The sequence below is a fragment of the Lagenorhynchus albirostris genome, chromosome 1 (genome assembly GCF_949774975.1).
Source record: "Lagenorhynchus albirostris chromosome 1, mLagAlb1.1, whole genome shotgun sequence".
In the NCBI taxonomy this organism is placed as follows: Eukaryota; Metazoa; Chordata; class Mammalia; order Artiodactyla; family Delphinidae; genus Lagenorhynchus; species Lagenorhynchus albirostris.
Window position 1 is genome coordinate 22,253,745 of NC_083095.1, and position 18,714 is coordinate 22,272,458.

The 18,714-nt window shown below is 36.0% G+C and overlaps 1 protein-coding gene across 1 annotated transcript in view; it reads left to right on the forward strand.

Moving 5' to 3' along the window:
* CEP128 (centrosomal protein 128) overlaps positions 1-18,714 on the forward strand; it is a 424,502-nt gene that overhangs the window by 45,662 nt on the left and 360,126 nt on the right. Inside the window, exons 7-9 of the mRNA XM_060166154.1 lie at positions 522-613; positions 4,373-4,445; positions 17,792-17,908. Of these exons, the coding sequence (XP_060022137.1) occupies positions 522-613; positions 4,373-4,445; positions 17,792-17,908 (282 nt within the window). The remainder of the gene's footprint in view (positions 1-521; positions 614-4,372; positions 4,446-17,791; positions 17,909-18,714) is intronic.

The window sequence follows — 18,714 nt, forward strand, 5'->3', positions numbered from 1 at the left end:
GCATCAGCAGGCGGACTCTCAACCACTGCGCCACCAGGGAAGCCCTGCTCCATACATTCTTGTTCATGGTTCCTCATGCATGTGGGCAAGGGTTTCTTGTCAGCATGGGTTGGCATGCTGAGGCATGTGGTCTAGTTCAATAAAGTTCCGTAACACAGCCATGCTCATTTGATTATGGCTACTTTTGTGCTATAATGGCAGAGTTGAGTAATTATGACACAGGCCATAGAACCTGAAAGCCTGAAATATATGCTGTTGTACTGTTTACAGAAAAAGTTTCCAGACCTCTTTTCAAGAGTATCTATAAAGAGTGTAATAGTGCACTATAGAGGATGTAATGGTCAATGTTATATATAGTTTTAAAAACTTTTCTTCGAGAGAAAAAATTTTATTAGGTCTTGATAACATTATAAAATATGGGTATTATTGCAAAGAGCAAGTTCTTATTCTTACCCTCAGTGAATCTTTATGGAAGAATTCAACAGAATCCTAAATGGATAACTTTGTTTTGCTTTTATTAGTTTCATGCTTTTCATCAGTCCCTCCGAGACCTCAGCAGTGAACAAGTTCGCCTTGGAGATGATTTCAACCGGGAACTTGCCAGAAGAAGCCGGTAAAAGCCGAATATGATTTTTGTTGAGGGGTGAATTATTAGAAGAATAAAATAGGTTCTATAATTGACATGTTTACATGAATTTCCAAAAAAAAGTGCTATGTTTTTATACTAGTATTTTAAAGTATATTCGTAGAACAGTTCAAAACCCTTTGAATTTACAATGTATCATGACTCAGTGTTAGACAAATTAATTTCATATTTTTAAGAACATTTTATTTCATGCTGACATTATGGAGAGATATGTTGCAAGACCTTAGTAAAGAGGTAGATTTGCAAATACATTGGGGAGAGAGACCCATTGATCGACATTGGAGCAAATAGAAGCATAATGTGGAATTTGTCAGTGGACATGAGCCATTGTAGAATCTGACATTTTATCTTTCAGTTGAAATCTTCAAAAGCTAGTTGTTTATGTCTGCCCAGTTTTTGCAATTTTGTCAATTCTGGGTATTCTCTAAGAGGTATCACTTTATTTAAGATTTCTTCACTGTCTTCATTTTCAGCATCAGTGGTGACAGGTGACTTTCATTTAGAGACCATATTTTTCAAGGAATAAACATTTATACCATCTCAAAAGTCATAATCTATATACAGCAATGATTAGAGAACAAAAAAGGTGAATTGAAATTCGTTCACTTGCTAGGTTCACTTGCTAACTCGTACTCGAGCTAATGAAATCATTCCACATGACAGTTTTGTGTTGCTATAGCAAAAAGAGTCAAAGCTGTAAATGTTAAATCTGAATATCAACTATAGTCTGCATAACTTATCTGCTTCTGTATGAGGAAGGCAGGAAATTTAGTAATAAGAATAAAAGACCTTGCTGTTACCATTATTACTACTACCACCAGTAAATATTATTGAACACTTATTTCATGTCAGGTAGAATTAGGTTTAATTCTCACGACAGTTCTAATGAAGTGGCAATTATTATTTTTCCCATTTTTTTTTTTTGTTGTAGAAACAGGGCACAGAGAGATGAAGTAACTCAGCTTGTTGGAGATCAAAGGAGGGATGTGGTGGAGTCAGAATTCAAATCTAGGCAGTAAGGCCCCAGAGTGTCTGCTCTTTACCACTTATAGTACACTGTGGTTCAAGATCATTTTCACATGTAGCTGATATGAATAAGGCATTTAAATTCCTGAATTTTAAACTATATTATTGAGCTGTGTTATTAATCTTTTAAATGGCAAGGGTTAGTTAATTTAATACTTAGGTATTTATTTCTGACAAGTTGATAAACTCAACAGAATGGCATTAATATTCTAATACAGTATGTTCTTGGAATGGCTTTATTATGTAGCTTTTCCACATTTGAAGGAAGGGTATAAATTAAGCATTAGGAACATGAGTTTCAGGAAGTAGTTGTCCTGTAGGAAGATACAGGGGAAGTTGCAGGGATGGTTTTGTTGACTAGTTTAAATGGTCATTTGGACATGCAGTGGTGGACTGGGAATCTTCTGATCCATGGGCTGGTACCATCTGGTAATAGTTTGTGTGACCTAGGGGCATATGTAAGGCAGAGAAATTTTATTAGAGCCAAAATAAGAGTCAGTTTTCTTCTGAATCTTGGTGGCTTAACTTTGTGGATGAGGAAGATTTAGGATCCAGTTCTGCTTTGCTTAGACCACAGTTCTTAATTCATGTTTATGAAAATTCTGGGTAGGAAGTTGTTAGGTTTAACTTCCTACATGATTCAGAAAGGTTGATATTCTCATTTACTTACTAATTTTTAATTTTTTTCATGACATTTATTGCAAAAGGTACATAAATAATAAGAGTACACTTATTATTTATAATTATAAGTGTACTTATTATTGTAAGTAAACTTTTAGAAAGCAAACTTTTAGAAAGGATTATATAAAGTTAACTGAGAACTCACCTATTTTGGATGCCATATGAAAAATTGATTAGAGGAGGGTGAATAGAAGACTGTTGCATTAGCATGAGAGATGATGGCTTGACCAGGATTATGGTAAGGGAGAGATGAACAGGGATGTTTCAGGTTTTTTTTTTTTGAGAACAGAGAGCTAGGATTTGGCAATGGATTGGTTATGAGGGGTAAGAGAGAATAAACCAAGGATGACTCTCAGATTTCTGACTTGAGTAACTGAATAGATGGTAAATCCACTTCCCGAAATATGGAAGACTGGTGGGGGTAGGTGAGGCATAGAAATTAAGAGTTTGGCCTTGGATATGTTAGGTTTCAGATGCCAGTGAGACATCCAAGTGGGAATGTAAAATATGCAGCCAGATATTTACTCTGGAACTCAAAGGAGAAGTCTCCATTAGAGAGAGAAATTTAAGTGTGGTAAGCATATAGAAGTGGTATTTGGAGCTATGGAAATGGATGATATCTAGAGAGAAACTGTAGGGAGAACATTAAGGACAGAGCTGAATGCCTGGGGGTTCCAACATTTAGAAGTCATATAAAAAGAGGAGCTGGCTTGAGAAGAAAGAGCTAGTGAGGTATGGGAAATCCAGCAGCACATGGAATCACAAAAGCCAAGAAAGAAGTACAAGTAAAGACTTTCTCAGAGATCTAAAGACTTAGAAAGTTGACCGTTTAAGGTAACTTCTTTCTGAGGAAATTACTAAGGGCATATGAGTAAACTAAAATGGCAACCAAGAAAAAGGAAGATATAGGTTATAAGAAATAGTAAAACTAACCCGAGACTTCAGTGAAAGTAATTTCCAGCATGATAGCCATATAGCAGGCCCAGAAAGTAATCACTGAATTCGAGCAGGAAGTAAGTGTCCTTTGAGAAGGATGTAGTCAAGAAGAATGGAGTAGATTCTTAGTAGATGATTGAGTAATAAGTGGGAGAAAAACATCAATGATGTGATAATAAGGCCCGTGTAAGGCCAAAAGGTAACGGAAAATTCTAGAAAAAAAAAAGCACAGGAAAGTTAGTGATCCAACTAGGAATCTGACAAAAATGTGAGCATGATAGAATGTAAGCAAAAAGCATTAATTCTCTATGATGGAGTAATTCATAATGGGTATAAATGTATTAAGTTACACAGGTAGGTAACCAATAGAAGAACTGAAAATAGTAATAAATTTATCTGAAATTGAAGAAGAGTGTGAGTTAAATATTTCAAAACAGAGTTGAAAATATCTCGAGTTGAAAATGATGGAGGTAGCCCGCAAAAGAATTGAGAACGTATTAGTTGAGCATGGTTGCCGGGGGGGTTGGAACCACATAAGTGTGAGAGAGAAAGGGCTTTGCTTTTCTTTATACGTTTTCCTGTACGATTTGATTATTTATCATGTGTGTTATTAATTTGATGGGAAAAAGGTAATGGGAGATAAATGAGTGAGGACAGAGTTTGTATAGCACACTCAGATGTAATTTGATTATGAATTCCTGGAGAGGATGTGAGATCAAGAGTTTTGTCCTCCTTACCTCTTTCATTCTTCTTAATTTAAAATGGGAGATATTTCAGTGTGTTTCTTTATTGAAGGTGATCTAGTATAGCATTGTTTCTCTAAGTGTAGTCCCCAGATTGTCAGTATCAGCATCACCTAGGAATTTGTAGGGATGTACGTTCTTGGGCTCCATTGTGTATCTACTGATAGATACTGTGTTTGTAACAAGTCCTCCAGGTGTTTCATAGGTTTGCTAACGTCTAAGAACCACTGCAGCAGAGTATTATGTAATAACATATTATGATGTTGTAAATTTCACGAATTATGTATATTTTCTCAAATAGCCAACTTAAAAAAATACTCTTTTTTTGTTATGTGCCTAGGTCCGATGCTGAAACAAAAAGGGCTTTGGAAGAACTGACTGAAAAACTTAATGAAACCCAAAAACAAGAAATGGTGAGAACTCTTTATTTATAGAAAGTTTTATTTCATACACAGGTGGTAGAGTGATTGAGCTGGTTGTAGTCACAGTGAAGTTTACTAGATTTTAACTTTTTGGGTAATATATGCCATTTTGTCTAAAAATATGTTCTTGAACCTTTTATAAAATATTCATGAATTTTAGGTATTTAAGTTTGAAATATTTATAGTGGTAGTATATTAGAGATAGAATTAATTTTTAGAGTTATGAATATTTGAAAGAGATTTAAAATTTTATTGACTCAGTGATATTGTGGTTTTTATTAAATGATATTTGAGAAATACAGAATTTTTTGGTAGTGACTCTGTAACACTCCCCATTAAGTATTTTCAGGTCATCTCACAGAAGTGTGTAATCAGCATTGCTGCAAAGAGCTCCTTGCTCTCTGTTTTTTGTTTGACGTGGTGTTGATTGAAAAAACCCCCTAATTCTCGAGTTTTATTATCTCAAACTCAGATTGTTGACACTCATTATTTATTTATTTATTTTTTGCGGTACGCAGGCCCCTCACTGTTGTGGCCTCTCCTGTTGTGGAGCAACAGGCTCCGAATGCTCAGGCTCAGCGGCCATGGCTCATGGGCGCAGCCGCTCCGCGGCATGTGGGATCTTCCCGGACCAGGGCACGAACCCGTGTCCCTTGTATCGGCAGGCGGACTCTCAACCACTGTGCCACCAGGGAAGCCCGACACTCATTATTAAGTGATTGCTTTTTATCAAATCACTATTCTTGATGGAATTAAAATAAAAATGAAGTACATACATTGTCCATTTCTTTGCATCATCAGGTTGTTTTTTTTCTTTTTTTAGGAGAAAAATATCATCAGAAATTGTCACTAAACTGTTGCAAACTTATCCACTTCAGGGGTAATTGTGTATTCATTCATTTACCACAAAAACGTTCTTTTTGTAAGGCAAGGGATAGTAGCAGAATTTTCTTAACTTGTTTTATTAAAATTGAGAGTTTCCTAATAAAAGCAGATAATTTTTCTCCGGTTGTAATTTTTCTCCAGATGTTACTGTGTTTACAGTTTCTTACATAGATGTGCTGAATTTATTTTGGAGTTTGAATTTATTGGCCGCATATGCTAAGATATGGATATGTTCTATTTTTAAAGAGATCAACTTATTTTCTCTTATTTTTAATTTAAAAAGTTTGGAGGTACAATGTACTTATAGAAAAGTACATGTATTATTATATAGCCTGATGAATTATTACAAGGTGAGCACACCCATGAAACCACCACCCAGATCTAGAAATAGAACATGTCCAGTGCACAAGAAGCCTCCTTATCCCCCTCCCAATCACTAATTTCTCCTTTTCTGACCACTATTTTGACTTTTAAACCTATAGATTAATTTTGCCTGTTTTGAACTTTTTATATAAATGGAACCATGTAGGGCATTTTTTTTGTGTCTGACTTCTTTTGCTGATCATGATTGTGATATTTCTGGGTGATGTGTCATGTACTTGCAGTTTGTTCATTTTTTATTGCTCCTTAGTATTGCATCGTATGGATATACTGCAATATATTTTAACATTTTATGATAGGTATTTGAATTATTTCAAATTGTGGGCTGTTACACATAATCTACTGCTACCAATCTTATTGTTTTAGTGCACGTGTTTGCATTTCTGTTGGTATGTAACGTGGAGTGCAATTGTTAGGTGCCTTCCAATTTAGTAGATACTGATAAACAGGTGTCCAAAGTGGCTTCACTAATTTACACTCTTTAGCAGCATATGAGAAATTGTGTTGCTTTTCAAAGACTTGGTATTATTACTCTTTCATTAGTAGCCATTATGTTAGGTGCTTACAGTATCTCAGCATGGTTTTATTGGCATTTTCATGATTACTAATGATGATGAGCATCTTTTCGTATGTTTGTCGGCTATTGGCTAGTTTCTTTTTTGAAATGCCAGTTTGCTTCTTTTGCCCACTTTTTTACTGGCTTGATTGTCTTTTTGTTATTGATTTGTGGGAGGTTTTTATATATTTAGTATTCAAGCACTTTGTCAGTTATCCGTATTGCAAGTATTGTCTCCTATTCTACAGCTGCTGCTTCTTATTTTTAAAACTCTCTTACTGGAACCTTTTGTTAAAATTTAATTTAGTTCATTTTCCATATTTTCTTTTGTGGTTAGTGCTTTTTTGACCTATTTGAGAAATTGTTCCCTATCTTAAGATCATCAAAAAATTCCCTTATGTAATCTGCTAGAAGGATAGTGTTTTACGTTTCACATTAAGATCTAGTATGTACTTGGAATTGATATTTGTTTCTGGTGTGAAGTAGAGGTCATACATTTTATATGGATATCCAATTGATTCAGTTTCATTTACTACGCTTTCTCCACTACTTTACAGTTCTGTCTTGGTCATAAATCAGATGTTCATATGTGCGGGCATCTGTTACTGGACTCTTCGTTCAGTCATCTAGTTAATACATCTATCCCAGTGCTCATATCACACTGTCTTGATTACTGTTGCTTTCTGATAAGTTGTAATATGGTAGAGTAAGTCCTTTTACTTTGTTTTTCAAGCTTGTCTTGTTTGTTTTTTACTCTTTGCATTTCTGTTTACGTTTTAGAATCAATATGAAATTGTTTAAAAGCCTGCTGCGATCTTGATTGGATTACATTGTTTCTGTAGGTCAACTTGGAGAGAATACAAATATTTACATATTGAGTTTTCCAATTATGAACATAGCAAATCCCTCCAATAATTTTTTATAGTTTTTTATCCAGATGTCTTATATTTAATACATTGTTTATAAGATTTATGCCTTGGAGGTGATATTTTTATGCTATTTTATAGAGTAACATTTAACATTTAAAAAATATAATTATCCTTGTTTTTCATTTGGAGGATCTACCTTATTACATTTAATGTAAATATTGATTTAGTTTGTATAAATCTACCATCTTAACTATTGCTTTCTATTGGTTCCACCTCTGTTGTTTTTTAAATTTTTTCTTCCGTCCTTTGGATTCATTGGTTTTCATTTTTCCATTTTTCATATTTATTATCTTGCTAATTGTACCTTATTTTTAAATTCTTTTTAATGTAGGGATTAGAACATGCATGCTTGATTTATTAAATCTAGTATAAATTAGCCCTTTTAGCTCTTCCTAGCAAGTACAAGGATCTAAGAAACTCTAACTCCATTAACCTCATTCTCCACTTTTCTTTTACTATCATGTATTTTAATTCTATGTTTAATCGAGCCACACAAGACATCAGTATTATTATTTTATACAATAATTGTTCATTTAGATTTACCCTTATATTTATTCTTCTTTGTTTTGCATTTCTTTGTATGTTCTTTATTCCTTTCTACATCCCTGAGATTCCATGTATGCCTTAGGAACATACTGTAAAATTTCCTTTAGAGTGAATCTGCATATACCTGATAGAATTCCATTTAGAATTTTATTTAGAGTGGGTCTTTTGGTGACAGATCCTCTCTATGTTCATTTTTATAATTTTTTTTGAGGTACGCGGGCCTCTCACTGTTGTGGCCTCTCCCATTGCGGAGCACAGGCTCCGGATGCACAGGCTCAGCGGCCATGGCTCATGGGCCCAGCCACTCCGCGGCATGTGGGATCTTCCCAGACTGGGGCATGAACCTGTGTCCCCTGCATCGGCAGGCAGGCTCTCAACCACTGCGCTACCAGGGAAGCCCCATTTTTATAATTTTTAAAATTTGTTTCTCCATTCTTCATTTGGAATGTTTTCTTCTGACCTTTTGTTTAGTCCCTTTCTTCAGCTGAATCAAATCTATTAAAACCACCCACTGGTTTTTATTTTCAGTTGTTACATATTTCGTTTCCAGAATTTTTATTTCTTTTCTTTTTACTTTGTAGTTCTAATCCTCAATCTGTGTATCTGTGTCTCATAACTCCATCATCTGGATCTTCTATAGGTCTGTTTCTGTTATGTCTTATTTTCCTGGGATTTTGATCACATTGTTTTTGCCTTCTGTTTACTTTTGATTGTCTAGTTATTTTTGATGACAGAAACTATTTCATTCTCTTCAAAGTAAACTTGCATAGATAATTTGATAATTACTATGTATGAAAGGACATGTTTCCTTTTGGTTACAGATTAGATTGGGGCCATAGCACTCATGAATTACCTTATCATTTATTGCTGAGATATTTCAGTGTTAAACTTTAGTGCCAGGTTTCAACTATTTCTGATTCATCCTTCCTGCTAGTGTATAGTCCTTCAGGATTCCAGCCCACAGGCTGGGTTGTGGGGATGGAGAAGTTTAAGCTGGGAACTCCTTCCTGGGAAGGGCTCTCAACTTGTTTTTCCTCTTTAACCCTATGCATCTGTTGAAAATCTATTCAGCTTCTCAGTGTCTCTGCTGCCTTTTCTGAAATGGGCTGATATTTGAGAAAGGATAGGGTTTCTTTTTTCTCTTGCATCTTGGTCTCATATGTCTTTATCTCTTTAGCTTTCCAATGCCTTAAAACAGATATTTAAAGTATTATTTCTTGCTATTTAAGTTATTTTCAGTGGAAGGATTGGTCTGAATTATCTAGTCTGTCATTTTTAGAAGTGAAACTCCCTGAATCTTTTTATATCTATCAGATTCCATTACTATGTTTGTGATTCTTAATGCACTTGTATGAGGCTTCTGTTACTTGCTACACAGGTATACAACTCGTGAGTATGCTTGTATCGAGGGCTTTGATCCAAACTCAGATATCTTCAATGTTCTGCTGAGATCCTTATAGATCTGACTAAGCCGTGGACATATCCAGTGGTCATGCTGGTTTTTGACATTGTTAGATAGATGGGATAGTTTGAGTTTGGGGAGTTTTAAATGCTAATTTGCATAATGCACATTACATTTTATAAGTTTCACCTTTTGCCATTTTTACAAGACAACCTGAGCTACTTCATTTATATTTCTTTCATATAGCAAGTAAAATTAGCAAGTACTGTCTATATAGTCTAGAGTATTAATGTGGGTCTAAAATATAACCGCTGTGTTCAGTCTTAGCAGCTGAATTCAAAGAAAGCCTGAGTTCTCTCATCATTACTGTGCATCAAGAATTATCCCATATCAGATAAAAGCTGTGATTGCACAGCTCTTCCATAGATGTCATACCTCAGTAGTGCTCAGTTCTTTGGTGTAATTCGTTTATACAACTTGCTTGTTTACTCAACTGTCCAGTGGGCCCAGCTCATCAGGGCACATCTTTTTATGTTGTCAAAACCTGGAAAATCATACACACCTAACTGTGCACTTGGTTGAATTGTTCATCTGCTAGTTCCTCGCATCAAGTTGTGATGTTACACCTTGTTTTGTGCTTTCTGTAATTTGCTTTCAAAGTAGGGTTGTCTCATAACTGTACAGAGAGCATGTCAAACCTCACATGGGTGTATGTAGTTCTGATTAAGAAACAATTGCCTAATGCAAAACTTAAAAATAATATTGTGGAATTTTAGAAGGTCTTCTGAAGGCCTCATGGTGTTTACTTTCAATCTGTGCAAGGCTTAGTATAGATATTGTGACTCACTTATTCCAACTGAAGTCAACATTAACATTTTATAACTGTTTGACATATTGTGAATTCATGATAGCATGTTGTCAGGGAAGATGCAGTTTTGTTGTTTGAGCATTAAACTTCTCAGAGGCTGCAGCTGTGTTCCCCCCTCCAGGTTTAAGTTTAAAATAAAATTACCAAAGTGATGCACATTCGCTGCGGCAAACTTTTAAATATTGTACAAATATATAAAGAAAAATGAATGACTGCTCCTATCTCCCACCAATTTCACTTTCTTTTGGTAACTCCTGTTAATCAGAATTATTGTGCATTATTCTGAGATTGCAGTTGTTTATCATGCGTTTTCTCAGTAACTAAAATACATCTTGAAAGTTTATAGAACACATTTTTCTTTGAGAGCCAAAAAGTATTCCTATCAAACATGCCAAGATTTAATTTGTTAATCCTTTGGGAATCATAATTTTGTTTGGTCTTTTTTCAAACTGCCCATTGGAAGGGAGATATTATTTATAGCATGATGCTATGGAAAATATTTTCTGTTAACAGTTGTGATAATAAACAATATTTTGTGCGCCTCATACCACAGGGGAAATTTTAGTCTATTAGTTGTCTAGGCTTTACCCGCTTGAGTGTGATATGAGTGCATATTAAGTTTGATTATTTATGGAAGAAAAAGACAATTTTATTTTGATTTCTGTAGGAGGGTCACTATTTAAATTAAAAATGTAAACGTGGATCCAGCTACTTCTGGAAGAGTTGATCATAAATTGACTCTAAAAACTTTCTCAACACTGTGTTTAGTCAGATAGTTATTGCACAGATTACAACAGCAGGATAAGTAACAAATACTTACTGGAATGGATTTTTTTTTTTTTTTTTGGCGGTACGCGGGCCCCTCGCTGTTGTGGCCTCTCCCATTGCGGAGCACAGGCTCCGGACGCGCAGGCTCAGCAGCCGTGGCTCACGGGCCCAGCCGCTCTGCGGCATGTGGGATCTTCCCAGACCGGGGCACGAACCCGTGTCCCCTGCATCGGCAGGCGGACTCTCAACCACTGCGCCACCAGGGAAGCCCTGGAATGTATTTTAAACCAGCAGATATTATTAAAGATCTGAGGAATCAACATATTGAAAAGCCAGAATACAATCCTATAAACAGAATGCTTTTGCTTTTGTTTCACCTCCTTTCATTAAATGCTAACTTTAAAGGTATTCTAATTTTTAGTCTGTTATTTTGCTATTTTAATTTATTTAATTAATTTATTTAATAAATATATTTATTTATTTTTGGCTGTGTTGGATCTCCGTTGCTGCATGCAAGCTCTCTCCAGTTGCGGCGAGTGGTGACCACTCTTCCGCCACAGTGCATGGGCCTGTTGTTGCGGAGCACTGGCTCTAGGCATGCGGCTTCAGTAGTTGCAGTACGTGGGTTCAGTAGTTGTGGCTTGTGGGCTGCAGAGCTCAGGCCCGGGAGCTGCAGCACGTGGGCTCAGTATTTGTGGCTTGTGGGCTGCAGAGCTCAGGCCCGGGAGCTGCAGCACGTGGGCTCAGTATTTGTGGCTTGTGGGCTGCAGAGCTCAGGCCCGGGAGCTGCAGCATGTGGGCTCAGTAGTTGTGGCTTGTGGGCTGCAGAGCTCAGGCCCGGGAGCTGCAGCACATGGGCTCAGTAGTTGTGGCTTGTGGGCTGCAGAGCTCAGGCCCGGGAGCTGTAGCGCATGGGCTTAGTTGCTCTGCGGCATGTAGTATCTTCCCGGGCCAGAGCTTGAACCCATGTCCCCTGCATTGGGAGACGGATTCTCAACCACTGCGCCACCAGGAAAGTCCCTATTTTGCTCTTTTTATAAGTAAATTTAGAGATTCAGGACTTTTTGATATCTTAGTAGTAAATTTGATTGATTGGTACATACTCTGATAAAAACGAATTTTTTAGTATTGGGTGATGTTGTTAATATTTTTCCCTTAGGTCTTACAAATAGAAAGTAAATGTGAGGAGGCAATAATAAATGCAGTCCTTAAAATAATTTTTATTATTGGGAATTATCTTATCATTCAAAAGTTGCAAATATATGCTGTGTCCTTAGGTACAAAGTCCATGCCATTCTGTTTAGAACTGTTTTTACTTGCTCTTGCTTTGGTCTTCCCTGTCTCAGGAAAGGGCATCACAATCCATCCAGTGGTCACCTAGGATTCACTCCACATCTTTTTCTACATACCACACTTCCAATCCATTATCAAATCTTGTCCTTTTTATTTCTGAAATCTTGCTCAATTGCATCTGTATCTGCTTAATACTTCTGTTCAGTCACTTTTTTTGAGTTCACTGCAGTAGACTGCATTGAACTTGGTCTCTTACCTCCTACAATTGCCCATATCTGTGCTGACAGTTACCAAGTGATTTTTACTTTATTTTATTATTTTTCATTTTATTTTTTATGTTTTGGCTGCACCACACAGACTTTGGGATTTTAGTTCCCTGACCAGGGATTGAACCTGGGCCCTCAGAAGTGAGAGCGCAGAGTCCTAACCACTGGCCTGCCAGGGAATTCCCGCAAGTGATTTTTAAAAATTGTCATCACAGTGAATTACTCCCATGCTTTTTAAAATCCTACCTGAGCTTTTTCTTTTTCAAATTCCTTAGCATAGCCTATACTGCCTGCATTATCTGGCTTTTTCTATGTTCCTTGAATTTGCCAAACTCATTCCTACCTTACGGTCTTTGCACTGGCTTCACTTTTATTTCCCCAATTTTTTGCATGGCTAGCTCCCTTTTGTCATTCAAGGCTCCTGTTGAATGTTACTACCCTGAGAGAGGCCTCTCCTGCTCTCCCTTTTTTGTTATTTGTTAGCAGTTAGCCTAATAAATACACTGTTCTGTATATTGCCTTTTTCACTTAATGTATTTTTGAGATTTGAGATTGTTCCATATTAGCCTCTCATGAGCTTCCTAATTCCTTTTTTTAAAAATATTTAAAGCATTCTATTGAATGAATATCCCAAAATTTATTTAACCAGTCTTATATTGATGGACATTTCGGTGGTTTAAATCTTTTCTTTTATACACAGCACTGCAATTATTGATCTTGTACATGTACCATTTTTCACATGGGAAATTAAATTGGTAGAATAAATTTCTAGTAGTGGATTTACAAGGTTAAAGTCTATGTGCATTTGTAATTTGTTACATACTGCTCAATTTTATAATTAGTATTTTAAATGTCTTCTTTTTAATACTTTCATCTGAGAATTAGCATTTATCTTACTCTTTTCCAAAAAAGGATGAAAAGTGGCTTACCTTAAAATTATAATATGTGTGTTGAAGTTATGTTAGTTCTCATCGGCCCGTTGTATTGAGTTTCTTCTTTCCTTTAGTATCAGATCTGCATCTTCCTTCCCTTATCAGCCCTCTCCACACCCCTGGCAGTTTTATCTAGACATGTGATTACTCAGGTAGAGATGACATGTCTCAGTTTTCCTGTGTGGCTAAGTCGTGACCATGTGACTAAGTGTGAGTAAAAGTGGTACATGCAAGTTCTGGGTTGTCTCCTTGTAACAAAGCCACTTGTCTGAGACTTTCTTTCTCCTTATGTGGGTTGAAATGGGGATGTAGCACTAACCCAACTTAAACCAGGCAGGTGAGGATAACTACCTAGGGGTGGTGGAACAAGAGATGGAAGAAACCTGGACCTCTGAATGACCTTAGGGAGCAGAGTGGCCTGCCAGCTTGTCCTGCTTTCTTCTGGGCTGTAAGATGAGAGAGCACGCATGTAATACTAATCTTATTTTAGCTGATGTATGTTTGATCTTTTTGAGAGAGCCTAGACTGTACCCTAACTGATACAGAATGTAATGTAGACATAGACGAGAAAGAATAGATAAAGAGAAAACTGGAGTTATAGAAATGTGTATTTTAGATCTTTGGCTGTTGCTGACTTAGTTGGAGTTGGGTAAATCAGTGTATTAGCAGTAGGAAAAGGAAAGTACTTTGAGCATATTGATCTGTCTGGATGATTGGGTCGATAAAGATAATTTGGTGGCCTTACAGGCCACCAGATTATAATTCTACCACTGTTGAAATTCATAAAATACTTCCTGTGTTTATTCATTTTCAATCATGCTAGTTTGTGTATCTGTTTTATTTTTCCTCAATACTGACTAGCTATAGTGCCTATTCATTTTATTATAGTTTTCTTCAGGCTTGACTGAAACAGAGCAGGATATGACTATTTTCCCATGTTCCGATGGTTGTATAAGGCAGTAGTTGTATTTGCTTAGCATTTTGCCTTCCACTAAGTGCTTCTCTTTGTCAGTGAAGATCAGTTTCACTGATCTTATTTACGGCTAATCAGTGAAGATCAGCCGTAAATAACTGAAAACCCCAAATAATAGTGATTGGGAAAAAAAGACTAAGTTATTTCTCTCCTGTGGGAAAGTCTTAAGTAGGGAGTTCAGGGTTCCACATGGTGTGTACTGATCTACAGTATATAATAGTTTCAGGCTCTTCCTGTCATGCTCTTTTTGTTTTTCCTGCTGTTATGGTCTCAAATTTATGGTCGGAGATGGCATCTGTGTACTAGGCAGCAAGACAGAGGAAGGAATGAGTATGAGAGCAAAAGGCGCCTATGCGCTATCCTTTATGGATAATTTCTTGAAGTTGTCACAACACTTATGCATGTATCCCATTTACCAAAATTTAAGTCACATGGCCAGCTAGTAGCTGAAGAGGCCAGAAAATGTATTGATTATATTTTGTAGCCACCTGTCTAGTTAAAATTCCTTTACCATGGAAGAAATGGGGAGCTGTAATAGTTTGAAATGAAGAACAAAATTCTATGAAATGGATAGACATTTTGTGGATGGAGTGGAGAATATATATATATTTTTCTTCATCAGATTTTTTATTTCTTGGGTGAGGATTTATTTGAAAACCAATTTAAAATTGCATTAGTCATTTATGGCTGCATAACAAATCTCCCCAAACTCAGTGGCTTAAAACTTTTATTATTTCACAGTTTCTGTGGGTTAGGAATGCAGGCGTGGCTTAGCTGGGTTGTTTGGCTCTGGGTCTCTCACAGGCTGCAGTCATCTCAAGCCTTGACTAGAATGGATCTGCTTCCTCGCTCATTCAGTTCCTTGTAGGTTAATGGACTGAAGCATCAAGCATCATGACCTGTTGGTCAGAGGCCTCTTTTGTTTCTTTGACACATGGTTTCTCCAAAGAGCATCTCACAACATGGCAGCTTGCTTCATTAGAGCAAGCAAGTGAGAAGGCAAGAGAGAACATGCTAGCAGGATTGAAAGTTAGAATTTTTATAACCTAATCATGGAAGTAACATCTCATCACTGAGATGTTAATATTTAAAAATAAATATTAATTGTTATCCCATTATCAACAGGGAATTATTTTAATCAATTACAGAGAACTATGCCTTTGCTAAAAATGAGGATGTAGATTTGTTGTCATGGAAAGTTGTCTGTGATCTGTGGGGAAAAAAAATATGGAAAAAAAAAAATATATATATATATACTGAAAAAATCTATAAAATACTATGTATAACACCCAATTTTTGTTTAAAAATTTAAATGAAATTGATATGTGTTTGACTGGTCATACACATATGCATAGAAAAATTTCTGGAAGTATACAACAAAGTACTTAGCATTATTTTTTTCGTGCTAGGTGGTATTAGCAGATTAAAAAAATTTTTTATTCTATATTTGTTTGTTTATTTTTAATTGTTGTGAAATACATATAACCTAAAATTTACCATCTTACCCATTTTTAAGTGTTCAGTTTAGTAGTGTTATGTACCTTCATGTGGTTGTGCAACCAAATACAGAACTCTTTTAATCTTACAAAACTGCACCCATTAAACAACTACCTATTCCCCCTTCCCCCAGCCTCTGGCAACTACCATTCTATTTTCTGTTTCTATGGATATGACTATTCTACATACCTGATATAAGTGGAATGATACAGTATTTGTCTTTTTGTGATTGGCTTATCTCACTTAGCATAAGGCCTTCAAGATTCATTCATGTTGTAGCAAGTGTAGGGATGTCTTCCTTTTTAAGGCTCGATAATATTCCATTGTATGTATAAACCACATTTGGTTTATCCATTTATCTGTCAATGGACACTTGAGTTGCTTCCGCATTTTGGCTATTGTGGATGATGCTGCTTTGAACATGGGTGTGCGCATATATCTCTTTGAGACCCTGATTTCAGTTCTTTTAGGCATGTGCCTAGAAATGGAATTGCTGGATCATATGGTACCTTTGTTTTTATTTTTTAAGGAACTACCACACTCTTTTCCATAGCGGCCGCCCACTTTTACAAACCACCACCAGTGCACCAGGGTTTCAGTTCCCCTGCAGCCTCCCCAGCACTTGTTTTCTGTTTTTTGTTAATAGCCATCCTAGTGTGCTTGAGGTGGTTCCCTGTTATTTATTTTTGATAAGTGTTGCTATTACTTTTTATATTGAGTGAACGATAAATATATTTCCATTTTGTAAAAATGGAATGAAGTAACAACTTTTTATTTTTCAGTATTTATTTATAATGTTTTCTATAACAGCAGGTACTGCCTTTATTTCAGATGCAGTAATAAATTGTTGGGATATTAGGGTTGATTGTTAGGATAAATTAGAAGCTTGATGCTGAAGGCTATTTTGAAGTTTTAGTAATAAGGCACTGTGAATGTCATAGTAAACATCTTCATTGTTTTTCAGCACTCGAAGTTGGAAACCCAAGACTTACCAGTCTTAAATGTTAACTGCTAATTTTTTGATGGAATATTTTTGCTCAGCCTTTATTGACTAATTAAACTTATGTTTACCAGTGTCTTTTTAAAAAACAACCTGACTTGAGGTGTAATTTACCACAAAATTAATCTGCTTTAAGTGTAAAATTCAGTGATTTTTAGTGAAGTACTGGGTTGTGCAGCTATCACCATAATCCAGTTTAGAACATTCCTATTGCCCCAGTAAGATCCCTTGTGACCAGGACCTTTCTTGACTCTATAGAATTTATGGCAAAAGATTTCTTATAACAGGGCTGTATTTATTGCTTCTCTTCTATCTACTGTACCTCCTCTGTGAAATATACACAAATAGTCAAATAGTGTATATTTTATTTAGGGGACTGTATAGTGATGCTTCTGAAGTGTGTTTGCATTTGCACAGCTTTTAGCAAGGAAGATCTCGCATCAGAGAGAAAATTCTTTCATGTTTATTTTAGAGAGTCCCAATTAAACACTTTGCAGTTTGACTTTAGTTTTTGATCTTTTACAGCTGGTTTATTTTTAGCAGATCATAGTAGCAAAGATTGACAAGCCCTTTCAATTATTTGATGCATATAAATATCAAAACCTTCCTAGGCAGGTCACGCTCATAGATAATTAAAATGAAAAAGAACTAAATAGATAGAACAGTTTATCATTAATAGAGTAATAAATGCAGTTGTAGGCAAAATTGGTATTTTTCTTCTAACTCACCAGAGGGCACTATTTTCTAGTTTATTACTTTTAACTCTGATCTTTTGACATATTATATTCTACTTTGGAAAATTTAAGTCCTTTATTGGGATCCAGATTTGGATCAATTGGAGACTAATGACTGTTTACTATTGCAACTTTCAATTTTTTTGTGACCTGTTTTATAATAGTGTCATTAAAAAAGGATTCTACAAATAAGCCAATCTTAAATGCTTTAGGCGATAGTGTATCTGGCGTAAAATATCTCTTCAGTTTTAGTCTTTTTTTTGCCTAACAGTTCTGTAATCTCACTTTTCTCTTTATTCATGTTAAGGTTTCAGATCGGGTAGAGCGACGGCTTCAAGAAATAGAAAGAGAGATGCGTACAGAAAGAGAGCTGGTGGAAAGACGGCAGGATCAACTGGGACTTATTTCTTTGCAGCTACAGGAGGTTTGTGAAAAATACCTTCTCGGAATGTAAATCTTGAGTTTTGGTGGTTATTTAGCTATTGTTAAAATCGTTATAATTCTTTAGTTGTTGCATGTGAAAGTATAGTTCAGTCTGTAGAAGTATAGCATATTGGTTATAGTTCATTGTGTGAAGACAAGCCTACCTGGTTCAAACCCAGAGTCTACGCCTTACTGGCTGTGTGACCTTGGGCAAGTTCCTTCACTTCTAGGCCCATTTCCTCTGTGGAAAATGGAAATAATAATAGTATTTACTTGATCACATTGGTGCAGGGGTAAATAAGTTAATGTGGGTAAAGCACTTAACGTAGTGTCTAGCATGTGCTGAATACATGTTAACTGGAAGTATAATTATTTGGATTAATTTTCTTTGGTGTGAACTAGACTAGGGGTAAACAAACTGGCCTATGGGCTGAATCTGTCCCATTGCCGATTTTTGTAAATAAAGTTTTATTGAAACACAGCCACTCCCATTCATTTTCAGTTTGTCTGTGGGTGCTTTTGGGACACACCGTTGGCAGAGTTGAGATGTTGTGAAAAAGACCATATGGCGCACAAAGCTTAAAATTAGTATTGACTGGTCCTTTATAGAAAAAGTTTGCAGATCCCTGGCCTAGACTATCATCAAACCAATTCAAAACGGAGGTTACTTACACTTTAGGTAACCTGTTTATTTCGAAATTTTACACTTATGAAGAAGTTGAATAATTAGAACAAAGAATTTCTGTATATCCTTTACCTCGATTCCCCCAGTATTCATATTTTACCAGACTTGCTTTATTGTTTTAT